This window comes from Psittacula echo, assembly GCF_963264785.1.
Source record: "Psittacula echo genome assembly, chromosome: 3".
NCBI lineage: Eukaryota > Metazoa > Chordata > Aves > Psittaciformes > Psittacidae > Psittacula > Psittacula echo.
Window position 1 is genome coordinate 65,929,743 of NC_137736.1, and position 14,264 is coordinate 65,944,006.

General features: G+C 37.7%; 1 protein-coding gene across 4 annotated transcripts in view; it reads right to left on the reverse strand.

The window, feature by feature from the left end:
• Window positions 1-14,264, reverse strand: part of ARHGEF7 (Rho guanine nucleotide exchange factor 7) — a gene marked incomplete at both ends in the record, with an annotated part of 119,902 nt that overhangs the window by 16,465 nt on the left and 89,173 nt on the right. For all 4 annotated transcript variants that reach the window (XM_080612041.1, XM_080612040.1, XM_080612042.1 and 1 more), the window contains 6 exons: window positions 2,473-2,566; window positions 4,470-4,694; window positions 5,367-5,506; window positions 7,667-7,745; window positions 11,243-11,329; window positions 13,187-13,333. In XM_080612041.1, coding sequence (XP_080468167.1) covers window positions 2,473-2,566; window positions 4,470-4,694; window positions 5,367-5,506; window positions 7,667-7,745; window positions 11,243-11,329; window positions 13,187-13,333 — 772 coding nt within the window. The remainder of the gene's footprint in view (window positions 1-2,472; window positions 2,567-4,469; window positions 4,695-5,366; window positions 5,507-7,666; window positions 7,746-11,242; window positions 11,330-13,186; window positions 13,334-14,264) is intronic.

Sequence of the window (14,264 nt, forward strand, 5' to 3'; positions counted from 1 at the left end):
CTTCTGGGGTTTGTGTATGTATTAGATTTACCCCTTTCCACAGCACATTATTGAAAATTAACCTCAGAATTAACAGCTTAATACATCAGTACAATTTCAGTCCAGTGTGCAGTAGAAAAGATATCACTACATAAGTTTATCTGTGAAAAGTGCAGTAATTAAACTTTAGACTTCAGAGTAGAAACAGCACTACTGAAAAAAAAAAATTACCATTAAAGCTTAACATGGCAACATTTTTCTAAAGGCAGAGCTCCACAGCACATCATCTCCTTAAGGAATTCAGTGGAAATGCTGTCAAATTCTTCACTCGCAACTGAATGAAATTCTAATCAAACTGAAATGTCGAGGAACCACTACCTTTAGTTCAGATGGAACCAGGAGTTTATGTGTAAGACAAGATGATTTATTGTTTTAACAGCATTTTTCCTGTTTTCCTCCATCAAAAAACTAGGCTTGAAGATTTTCTGCTGCAACAATTTGAACTGCCTCCAACATAAAAATGTAGTAGTATTTTTTGTCACCAATGCATTCTGTTAGTTTTTCTGATTTATTATGACCAGAACAAAGCCAACTGTCCAAAGATTTGTCATGATCAAGCTGTTGAAGAAATTATATGGATCCAATACAGTTTTTCTACAGTTACAGGATGCAAGTACTCCAAAATGCAGGCCATTTCCCTTTCAAGGATTTTATTGTGGTTAGAATACAGCACCATATTGTTACAGTAGCAGGACAAACATTTCACTTCTGAAATTAGTATTGTGAGGACACTCAGCTGAAATACCTTACTTGCTTTATCTGTTATAATGCTAATTTGACATAGCAGTTCTCAAAACAGCCCATAAATCCCTGGGATTCCAGAGAAGTTAAGTGATAAAATCCAAAACTACCTATCAATAAGCTTTAAGTTCAATAGAAGTTCCTCAGTGGAAAACTTCTACAGTTCCACAAGCTGGAAAAGGTTGAAAGAACATTAACATAGAAGCTTTTAATTACTGACACAAGGGGCGAAAAATATCAATATCAAGAATTAGTAAGTATTTCTTTAAGTAACACACTCTAACTTAAAGACATCAAAATCACTTTTAATGAAAGTTATCTCCTATGTACAAAATGCTGGTGTTAATTTAATCAGAAGTAAAACAATGTATTTGCAAGCTACAGGCTCCCTCCTTCCCCACAAAAAAAGAATTCTTCTCCACTTTCAGAAAGTGTTCTTTAATAATTCCTAAATTTGAAGGTTGATATCTTTACCTCTGTCCTTACAACTCCTGAATCTCTAGCCTCCAACATCTGAAAATATACTGAATGACAGAACTTTGATTTTTCCTAAACAGATACCTTCCTGTAAGGATAAAGGATCCTGAACTAAAAAGTTCACTTACACATCATGAACACAGGATCATTCTATTCACCTTAACCTTTGCCATATGAAATTCACAGCACACTCAGAAGGACCTCCACCTTAGACAAACCAGCAGTACCCTGAGGAAAAGCTTCTTCTCTCCAATCCTACATAAACCAGTAAGAGACAATGGTGATGATAACTTCATGCACTGAATACTCAAGGCACAGTCTGTATCTTAAAAAGCCCATGAGCAAAGGACACACACAGAGAAACAAAAGTTCCAGTAAATGCAGTGGGCCTTCATCTTAAAATACCCTGTCTTTCATTGATACAAGTGATTGCATTATTCATTCACACAAATTTCTCAGAAGAATTAAAAGTGACACTGACAACTAAGAGAATATTGCATTTGCTTGATAACATTAATGTTCCCTCCACCCCAAAATATCTCAGTGTCCAGATTCTGACCCTTCTGTTTTTCTATACATTCATCAGTCTCTTTCAGTTCAGTGTTTTCTTCAGATTTCAAGGAAGACTAAAGAGCTCTGCAATTTATTCAGACACAGACACTTGCAAATGACCTTATTTCTAGATTAGAGCAGACTGTTGGATGAAGTGAACTTAGATGAAGTGAACCTAGAAAGAGTGACCATGGAAGCAACTAGTCTTCAAACCAACAGCAATACCCAGCTTTCCAAACCCAGCTCAGCAGAAGCTCCTACCAGAATCAATTTATGAACATAGCTACTAAGTATTCTGCAAGAATAGGACAGTATCTTCAAATTGTTGTTTACAGTATTAAAAGACAGGTTTGCCTTACTGAACTTAACATGGCTGTATAGTGAACCTCACCTTCCTCTGTGGCAAAAAGAAACAGGCACCTCACAAGTATGCAACCAGTTTAGTCAATAGTAAAGCTCTAGAAAGTCACTAATGGCATCGTGACATAAGCACCTAAAATAAATAAAACAAACCGCCCTCTAGAGATACCTACCTGCTCTCCCCTGACAGGAGAGAGGAAACCATATAGCTTGCTTACACTGTACATCTAACTTTCACAGAAATTAAACTGATGTTAATTCCAGCCTTTGTATTATTTAGAGATTTGTTCAAATGTCTCTTACTTTTTCTCAGTGCAAACTCTTCATCTGACGGCTTCCGTTCTGGCTTGCGTTTTGGAAGCAGCTTTTTCATGGTTTTAGGGCTTTTACTGAGATCCTGTGCAGGGAAAATAAAAATAAGAAGAGTAGAGCTTCTTTACAATATTTCAAAAATGCAACTCCTAAGATGCATACATGAGTTACTAACTAAAAATCTTTTAACAGCACCAAAATTCAGTTTACTATTTTTTAGCATATCCGATTTGCCTGAACTGGCTAATTTCCTCTATACCCTTCCTCCAACCATACACAAAGTCAGGTATTTTATCTGTTCTATTAACAGAAATATACAGGAAAAGCTGCTTCAAAAGCATGCAGGCTGTTTGGGAGCTAGAGCGAAGGGAAGAGGCAGGCATACATTAACACGGGTATTTTTACTTAACTTTTGAAGACACAACCCCTTTCACTTGTCTACTTTGCAGTAGGTGAAAAAAAGAACCTAACAAGAAAGCTTGGCAGGTAGTACACTCCTCAAAGCCAGAATTTGTAAATGTTGAGGTCTGTTCTTACTAAGCTCTACAGCAAAAAAAAAAAAAAATTAAAAAAAAAAAAAAAATACAGCAACAAATACAGCTTTTCTGCTCAAAATGTGGTCATGCTATTTTACAGGGACAATGCCAGGTTACAGGAACAGAAGGGATATACTGGTCTACCCCTTACCTTAAGGATACAAGACATCCTCTACAAAAATACAGAACAAGAAAGTAAAAAGGTGAATAAGAAGGACAGACCAAAGAAGATGAAGATAGGTTTTGAACATCATTGTATGCTGAATACTGTAAAGGTGATTGAAATTTCACACATGCGATAATTTATTGCCCTACACATGGAAGCATGAAAGAAATTTAACTTAGATTATAAAATGAACGTACAGCACAATCAAACATAAAAACCTCTTGTAAGCAGCTAAGCTTAAATACTAACCTTCCAACCACAAATCACCTATCACTTTTTCCCTGTTGTTTATGGGATTTACAAAAGGGAAAAAAAAAAAGGCTACAATTTCTAAGAAACTGCAATTTACATGTCTATAGAATAAAATCTGTTTGTCAACATCTCATGCTTACAGAAGAAAATGTTCTTGGGTATAAACTGCATGATTCTTCCTGGGCCCTGTTGATTCACACTAAGTATCACGAGAATGCATGACAAAGATGCTGAAAACAGGAGATATCACCAAGCCACAGAGCATCCAATACTCTCCTCCTTACATATACACAGACTTCAAACATAAAGCTATCATTTTCTTACTATTTACAAAACCACGCAAAACGTAGTGGCAAGACCAAATTAACCTACCACCACCATCTTTTTATGATTAAACCCCCCACGTTTTATTTCTCTTGGAACAGACTCTTATCTCATACCATATGCTAATTAAAAAATACAACAGCTTCTTAAAATTTAAGCCATTTTTAATGCCAATAGTAACATTAGCCATCAAATTCTGCTAAGTACAAAAACATTTGACAGTTACCATTCTTTTCTTTCTTTTCTTAAATATGCTATAGTTGCCTACTAAAAATGACAACTAAGAGTCAATTATACCACCACAGCTGTTTAGAATGATTTGATGCAGCTCTTTGAAGCACCAAGGATCCCTTATGCTAGATACTTTGCAGTGTGCTTAGCAAACAACTTACTCTGCAATAAGTCTGGACTATCAACATAAAAAAGTACCAGCTTAAAAAATAAAATTAAAAAAATAAAATCTTAATTTATTAACTGAATAGAGAGTGGGAGGACTTAGGGGAGGTAGAAGAAGCCTCTCCTGGCAAGCCTTAGTATCTTCTGACCTGCAAGACTAGATCAGTCCATTTACCATTGTTCCAGCACTATCTGTTAAATCATCTGTATATAAAAACAAGCACAAAATTGTGAAATGGTGGTGTATAAAGAAAAGTTAAGCTTCCCATTGCATGCCTGCTAGAGAGTCATATTTCTTGGTTCCTGCATCTCACCTCTTTGTAACAAAGAGCTGCTGAAGGCCGTAATGGAGGTGCGGGCCGTAAGCAGCTCAGGCTCCAAGGCTTGGGGGTTTTCGGAGGTTCCAGCGGTCCCCAGTTTATTGTGGTATGTGGAGTCCCATGATGTGACGGATGAGGGAGAGTGTGGTATGCAGGTGTCAGTGGTATTGGCTTGCTGTCTGAGTGCTTGCTGGAGGGTGTTACTGGATGGGAAGGAAGCTGTCAATGACACAAAGGTGATGGGAAAGGAAAGAAAGCATATTATCATAATAAAGACATAATATAATTAAGGATTGTTGAAATAATCTCACTTGCTATCTAGTGCTTTTACTTATTATAGCTGGCCTTTGAAAACTGTTACACAATTATTTGGAAAAGTGGATCTTACAGAAGTTTTATTGTTTACCACTGACAGAGCATGCACTAAAGAGAACAGCTACAAACAGCCCAGCTCCCACTTCTCTCACTGCCAAGGACAGAGCTAAATTTAGATCCATTCATATCCAACAACCCAAATTAAGAACCTAAAAGAAAGTACTTAAGGAAATTGTTTCTCCACAGTATGTCAAGTGCATCACCAATTAAAACCTACTGTTCTAAGGATACTTAAAAGATGGCGATGTATTATGTGGTCAAAATCAAAAAAGTACCAACAAGGAGTTTTCTTTTACACTGCTAAACTATTACACCACTATCTAAGCATTTTATTATTTACTCACACAATTAAAACCAGAATGATCTTTTGACCCATTAAACTACACTTACAACATTCAGTTCTTGTTACTAATGGCTAAAAAAAAAGAAAAAAAAATGCTTTACACAGTGGTATATTTGCCAGATGACCTAATTCAGCATACACTGCTCATTCACTTCAATCCAGCTCTTTCTTACCGTGTGAGATGGCACAGAGTGAGGTTTAATGGTGGGATTCCCAACAGTTGTGACTTTGGTTTGCTTCTGCAGGTGATCCACCCATTCATGTAAATCTTGTTGGTTGTTACAAGACACTAGAATCCTTTCAATCATATTTCCTAGGTGACAGAAAACAGAAGACGAAGGAAACCACAGAAGAACAATTTAGTCTATCAGACATGATTATAAAGATGCTAGTTTCCTAAAACATTCTATCCCCATAGTACTAAGCAAAAACTTTAACTCATGTTTTCAGTACAGCAGCACTGTACTTTCACAGGTTATGACAGGCATTTCCTCCACGTATTTGTTCTTGTGCCAAGTACAGGAGTTCTATGTTTTTCCCCACCTCTAATAATTAAACACAACCCTTAAAGACAAGAAATAGATGTAGGAGACCGGCTCATCTAGTAGCCTTACGCTTCTCCATCTTCCCCCCAGGAAAGCCAGCTTATAGCCTAAAACGTTATTCTTGAGTCTGTAAGCTTCAACATATAAGAAGTTATAAAATATGATTCACCCATCTTCTCTTGGAAAAAGGCACAAAGTTGGTCTGAATCTGAAAATCACGGGCGAAAGTCACTCGGGAAAGCAACCTTAATCAGATTAATTTCTGCAGTTAATTCCATGTTAACCCATCACATTCCTCATCTGAGCTCAGTTTCATAGCTGTTGTCTCAAGAAGAACATGCACCATCAACAGCTTTTTCCCCTCTGCCTCATAGCACTGGTGTGTGATACCACCTGCCACTACAGAGGGTCAGAATTACTTTGCTTAAATGCAACGGGCTTGGAGGCAGAACTGATGCAGAAAATGAATGAAGGTATGAAGCTCCACTCTGTGGACCCTGCTCCTACTCATTTAAATCACCTAAGGATATTAGGTACATGCTGAAACAAATGACTTAACAGACAGAAATTACCCAAAGTACGCACAACATAGAAACACAGAATCATAGGATAGTTAGGGTTGGAAAGGACCTTAAGATTATCTAGTTTCAACCCCCCTGCCATGGGCAGGGACACCCCACACTAAACCATGCCACCCAAGGCTCTGTCCAAACCAGTTCTGAACACTGCCAGGGATGGAGCATTTACCACTTCTTTGCGCAACCTGTTCCAGTGCCTCACCACCCTCTCAGTAAAGAACTTCTTCCTTATATCTAACCTAAACTTCCCCTGTTTAAGTTTGAACCAGTTACCCCTTGTCCTGTCACTACAGTCCCTAATGAATAGTCCATCCCCAGCATCCTTATAAGCCCCTCTTCAGATACTGAAAGGCTGCTATGAGGTCTCCACACAGCCTTCTCTTCTCCAGGCTGAACAGCCCCAACTTTCTCAGCCTCTCTTCATACGGGAGGTGCTCCAGTCCCCTGAGCATCCTCATGGCCCTCCTCTGGACTTGTTCCAACAGTTCCATGACCTTTTTATGTTGAGGACACCAGAACTGCACACAATACTCCAAGGGAGGTCTCATGAGAGCAGAGTAGAGGGGCAGGATCACCTCCTTCGACCTGCTGGTCACGCTTCTTTTGATGCAGCCCAGGATACACTTGGCTTTCTGGGCTGCAAGTACACACTGCTGGCTCACATTCAGTTTCCCATTCACCAACACCCTCAAGTCCTTCTGTGCAGGGCTGCTCTGAATCTCTTCTCCACCCAACCTGCAGGTGTGCCTGGGATTGCTTCGACCCAGGTGTAGGACCTTGCACTTGGCATGGTCCCCATAATTAGCATTAGAGATGCTAAATGTTTCAGTAAAGAGGCGGACCATCTCCAGACGAAGGCTCTGCTTAAAGCTTTTCCAGAGTCTCTGGAATTCCCTTTCTTCCAGTGAGCATCATACTTTCAGCTGCTTCATTGTAAAGGACCTTCTCCAAGGCTACTACCTCCATTCATTAAAATGAAGAAATTTGGGTATGAATCCTATTGCAAAGACAGTTTGTGAACTGTTTAAGACAAGCAGCAAGAAGAAGCTTTCAAGTGAGGCTCTGGGTAACTGTTTTACTAAATTTGTATAACCACAGGACAGCTGAAACTGGAAGGGCCCTCTGCAGGTCATCCATCCCTGCTCAAGCATAGACACCTAGAGCTGGTGGCCCAGAACTGTAGCTAGATAGCTTTTGAGTATTGCCAAGGATGGAAATCTCTCCAAGCAACCAGTGCCAGTGCTTGGTCACCCTCACAATGAAGAAGTTTTCCCCTCTGTTCAGACAGAACAACTGATATTTGAAATAGCATATCCTGGAGTAAGTAATAAAAATATTTACAGTCAATACCTGATATTTCAAATGCATTTTTATGGTTTTCAGTGTCTTCTAACTTTGTGATAGTCATTCCTGTCGTTGGCAGTTTTCCCTGAAAAAAAAAAGGAAAAAAAAAAATAAAGAAAAAAGTAGTAACACTGAAGTTAAATCCAACACACAGAGAAACATTATCAAGAATATCTTAACTTCATATCCATATCTATTAACTTCAAGCTCTGAACAAAAACACACAGTAAATTGGCAGACACACACTGATGGGTTAAAAACATTTAAAAATCGATACAAACACCTTGTAATGGAAGTTTTTAATATGCTCAACTTCTGCAAATGACACCTGTGGTAGAGTATCAGCCTATTTGATACCTACGCAGGCTATGAAATCTATACAAATGCAATAGTGGTCACAGCCTCGGGTTCATGAAACTGAAACCTTCAGGGTCATCCATACTACATGATGAGAGGCAATGCTGATTCATCTTTGATAACATTTGTTTGCAAACTGTTTGGTTAGCTCTCAAACCAAGGTTTGTAGCACAAGTAGATTTAGAAAAGATTTCACTAAACAAATGCATCAATTATTTACTGCAGATTTATATCTCTAATAACCCCACTACTATATTTGCTCACAGAAGTACTCTGAGGAAAAAAAAAACCCACAAAGCAGTAAAAACATCTTTACATTTGTAAAGTTTCAGAAGAACATATTATTCTGCAGAAGGTAACGTCTCGCTTTAAACCCAGTCAAGCTGGGCGGTGGGGGAGGAGGAGGAAAGTCACTTTAGGCTAATTTTTTTAGCATTTACAAGCACAGAAGAATACGACTCAGAATGAAAAGGCTTTACCGGAAATGCAAATTTAATAAAAGTTTTTTAAGACAGATCCTATACTCTCCTGCACAGAAACACTATTCAGCACATGCTGGCAAAAGCACAAATACTACGTACTGGGGAATTCTGGCTCCAATGTAGGGACAAGAAAACAACTTTTCTTTTCTTTCTTTCCTAATGACTGCAAAATGGACAAAGGTTTCTTAGACACTTAAAACTAAAAATCACTTGATATTCTGTATGCACAGGGCATGCTCAAGACCAAGATGCCAAAGAGAAAGGATTTTCTTGCAACAGCTTCTCCACTGAAGGAAACATGGTGGCATTGTGCACTACAATGCAGCCTAAAATTCATTCTGCTTTTCCATGTTTGCTGGTTCATGAATAACACAGCATGCAACCACAATTAAGGAGGTGCAAAAAACACTAATATAGGTGGAAATGAAATATTTGGATACACTAAGCAAAAGACTGGTGACAAAGAACAAACATCACCCGAACCACAGGGACAGAAGTAGTACAAACCCAGCAAAACACAGAAAATGGAACCGAACTTCTGAATCTTTTATATTTCCCATCTTACAACAAACAATTGTGAAGCCCTCCTATGAAGTACGGCCTGTGTCCCTTGCGATTTAGGTTTACCACTGCTAAAAGTTCTCCCCATTAGTTAGCATGGCAGGTATCAGCACCACCAAACAGAAAACACGAAGCCTGCTGGTAAATGAATATTCAGAAATACAGGGAGGGTGTAATATAGGATGCTGCCTCCAGTGGCATAATTTCCCTGTGAATGATTGAAGGAGCTGCCGCATCTTCTGTCCATATCCATGCCAGTTCTGAGACAAGAATCTCAAAAGGGAAGTCCAGGTGGCCCACATGCAATGCAGACACAGGTCTGAGCCACTGACTCAGACACAAACAGTGATGTAATAGTTTCACTTTGCTGTGAATATGTAGTCATTAAAATTTCAGAATTTCTCAGTCTTAGGAAGAGGTTATGAGGAAATGGAGGAGTTTTGCATTCAAGAGAGGGCTGGATGGCAAACACTAAGAAAGGGCTGTGACAATACTGAGTAGAAGCTGAAGACAAATGCGCAGAAAATTGCTTATTTACTGAACAGCACTGTGTTCCTGGGGGACAAGGTGGGAGGGAAGTGGAAGAAATAAGTGATATACAACAGAAGAGCAAAATGAAACCTGTCAGGTGGTTTCATTTCACATTGTTTGTTACCACACTAAATTTCTAGTCATTTGCCTTTAACTAGTACACAAGAATCTATCTTCATCAGAAATTCTGGATGTGCCACTTGGAATACAGAGCTTACCTGCTTTTTCTAGCATCTTTTTCCATCAATGTTGGGTAAAACACTGGTCAAAAACTCTTCAGAGTGGCACAGAGCTAACAAATTTGATTGTCCACTTACATCACCTAATGCAACACTGTCTTCGATAAATCCAGTTACTACTAGTAGGTAAGATATGAATCCAAACATGAACTTTGGAAAGCAATTGCTTTCAATAAAGAAAAACAAACAACAAAACAACTGGCTGTGGTTGATCACATAGGAACCCCAAATGACTAAACTTCAGCATTCCTTCAAGCAGGCATATCACTACTCAGGAGAAAGAAACTGCCTGAAAGGCTGATTTACAAAAGTACTCAGAGCAGGTGAAATCTCTGGCTCCTTTTAGACCTCTGTTGCAGTTTTCCCCTTGCTTTTTGGTGTTTTGATGTGATGTCTGGAAACAATACAGCAATACTTGAAGAACATTTATAAAGATTTTAGGAAGTCATGGACTGTCCATTTGCTTTAGCTTCACTTTTCAAGAGTCTTTGGAAATACACACCAAAATGCAAGTGTTTCTGCAAATGTGTTTTAAAGTACAAAGGAGCCAACCCGATCAGCACTGATCCTCCTGCACTATAACAAATGCTCTATTTCAGTAGTGGGGAAACAGGCACAAGTATTCAGCTAGGAAACTTGGTAAAGAGCTCAAAGACTGTCTACCAGCAGTGAGTGCAGGATTTGTGCAGTGAAACACCTAGTGCTAAGGACATGATGCCCACATTGCATGCATTTCAGGTGGTGTGACACTCGGCTAGGTCTAAGCTGGGCCCAGGGCTTGAATGTCAGTTCATGTATTTGATCTGCTCGCAGAACTGGAGCAGATCAAGTGCACTTTTGGAGCATGCCTTGCAGTTCAGCTTCATTCAGAGTGAATCTAGCCTGTGAGCCCCAAAACAACTTCTATGCTGTGACTCAAAGATCATTAAACAGGAAAAAGAGAGATTAATTTCAAATATAAACCACCAATGTAGACATGCCTAAAGAAACAGATGACAACAGCCAGACTCACACCAAGGAAAGCTGAGTGCTGTGTAATTTTGATAAGATTTGAGCAGCAAAGAGCAGTAACAAACCTGTACAACAGCACTGTTCCCCTATGTAGATCTAAAAAGCTACCAACACTTCTACTCATTAGCTACTACTAACAAGGTAAAAAAAACAAAACAAAAACAAAAACCAACCCTGCTGATAATCACAGCTGCAAAAATCAAACCCCATGCTTCTAGCCCAGAATTTTATAAAACAGGTGACCAGTTCTTATTGCAGAAATTACCTTTTACCTTTATAAATGCAGAAGTTTAACAATCCTTGAAAGTTTCCTCTGAAATACCATTTGGAAAAAAAAAACCACAACAACACACCCCCTTCCCCCAAAACACTTATACACATACATACATGTATTACTTTACCTGATAGATAAACCCACTCATTCTTGGGCTGGCAGACAACATTAGCAAAATATTAGGGAAGAGAAGAAGATACCTTTCATTCTTTTCCTTATCAAAAAAAGAAAGCAAAAATGTAAATAAAACATCACAAGCCCCCTCCCCCTTTTTTTTTTGTTTTATATTATTAGAAACTACCACTTCTGTTACTACTCTGTAATTACTCAACAAATATTTACTTCTGGCAAAATTAACTGTCTGTAAAACTAGAAAAAAAAAAGCAAAGACAGATATTTGATTTTCTATTTGAAAATTGATAGTAACACACGCCTATGCTTCTTCCTGGAGAGTAAAGCCACATATTTTAAAACAGAAATTTTATAGTCTGGGTGAAATACCTACCTTGTTTAATATGATAACAACTGTTATGCTGTTTTCAGCAAAACCAAAATTACACATTGGATTGGTTTCTTAATATAAATTTAGATGGATGCTGTTACAGTAATGTCAAAACCATGGTGTTTGAAGTTGAAAATATCAGATTTTTGAATTATGTTGGATTATGATCCGAAGTGGAAAAAGAACACAAAAGTAATAATGCTTATATTTACAATAAAAAGCCCTCATTACTTTATTACGGCTTTAATTTGCTGCTTTCACTTAAGAAGTTATCCACAAACAAAAGCACAAAGGACATTTTTATGGGAGGAGAAGGTTTTCTCATATCTACCACTACAGACAAACAATGAAAGACAGAAGCATTAAGGTATAATGTTTTAATTCTATCGACAAAACAAATACATCCATTGACAAAGTCACTGTCTCAATTTCAAGCATCTTTGCAAAACAATACAAGTCCCTAAGTCCTTACCAAGTTTCAATGTTTCTGTTTTTCAGTAAACATTCACAAATGTATATATATATATATATATATATATATATAAAAAACCAAAACAAGACAAAACCAAAGCCAAGTGATTTTACACAAATGAAGCCACTCTATACCTAGCCAAAAGCCTGCAATGCTATGTTAGAAACTTCTACAAGTCCTTTAAATTTGACACTTAAACTCATGATGAGAGTGGGAGGTAGGGTGGTGTTCTATTATGTTTTAAGACTTGACTGCAGAAGATGAAATATCAGCTCTACTGAATCTTATTTATTTTAACACCTAATAAAATATCTGGAAGGTATCAGTCACCAAATACTTAATTATTCAGTTACATAAACACTCTTCTCTTTCTTCATATTTGTAGGCATCTTTGTTCTAAGGGAGGAAACTGACTGAATGAGGTTGCAATTCAAAAACCCCCACCAGGTTCAAAGCTTCATTGATTTTACAGGGGAACAACTCACAGTAAAAACATGTCTGTAATATGTAGAATATTTCCTTTCTGTTGGCACTTGCTTTTAAGATTATTTTAACATTATTTCTGGTAGGACAGCATTTTCTTTGTGTGCTTGGATTTTTTTTTAAAAAATTACCCCAGACTTCACAGCATCAGCTTAAACTTTCTAATGTCTCTTCTTACTCCATTCCTCTCAAACCACCTGGTTCTGAAGCTTGCATTTCAAAATTTACTACTTGAGCTAAGTGTCCAAAACAGGAAGTGTGCCTTAAGACACCTTATAATACAAACCCCATAATTACTGCTACGCAAAATGATCCTGTAACATAACTACATGTGAAAAATCCTGTTTAATTATGCACTTTGAAAATGGTCTTGCAAAATCATCTTACAATGACTGTAACTGCTATATTTGGTTCCATTTCAGTGAATTTTACAGATGAAACCATCCATCTTCAAAGAAATTTACCCCAGGCTTTGTAATAAAAGCCTTAAATCAGTAGAGAAAGATTTTAGTCTAGATTAGTAATTCCAAAGCATTCTGTTTACTTCTGCTGCAAAATGATTATAATTAATTTTCTTCAAAATGAAAAGCCCGAGAAGATGAGAAGGAAATTACCTCACTTCCAGCACACTGAATCATGACCTGGGACATATAAATCACATTGCCAAGTGTTTTAATATCCTCTCCCTCCCAACAACGGATAGCTTCTGTCAGTATTTGTAATTCAAGTTCTTTCCGTTTCCGTACTTCTTGACATTGTGCCTAACAAACACAGGAAAAAAAAACAAAACACTATCTCTATCAACTCTATCAATTTGGAGCAGGTTAAGAGTAGAAATACCACTACAGTTGTATTTACTGCTGTGTTCGCAGTACAAAGACAGCACCCAACTTGAAGTGTTTTCATTTAGATGATTACTACCAGTATTTCTTAAAAAAAATAGCTGTTTGCGAACTTCAACATTCTTTTTTTTTTTCAATACACTTACTTCAATTACCATTCCAAACTCATAGCCAATAGCTCTTTTTCTCAAATTTCTCCTTTCTTTACATTTGAAATTTTTGTACTCCTAACCACAAATTGCTAGGCTCAGCAGAAAAGAGTAACACAGCTGTCACAAATACACAACTATATAACAAAGCACCTATCTTTAGTAAAAAGAGCTACGCCAACTGCACAAACTGCATTTATAACCCTGTGTTCCTGTTTTTATTAAATGTCTCCAACCTGCTCTACTAGCTGTACTCCCATTAATTTGAATTTTTCTCAGTAAGAACTGTTTTCTCTTGTTTGTAAAGCACCCAATGGAATGGGATCCCCAAACCAAAAACTAGAAAATGTTGGGTTACCATCAGCATGCACCTCTAACAGGAAGCACAAAACATTCAGTTTATTGTAACTGAGATTGCATTAAGTATATGATTGCTGCAGCTCAATTATTGTAAAGAAGCATTTACTCAGGACACTAGTTATGCGCATTTGTAGGAAGGAAAACAAAGCACAAGTGTGAGGGAAGACCAAGAGGTGGAGAATGCTTTGTGTGGCATTTACATCAATAGTGTATTTACTATAACTCTCCAGCAAATGACTAACCTTAACTACCCCACAAACAGTATCAATTTCCAATCTTTCACAAATTTCTTATATGTTTACAAAAAAGCCTCACTGTTTCAAAACAACAGAGGGGGATGA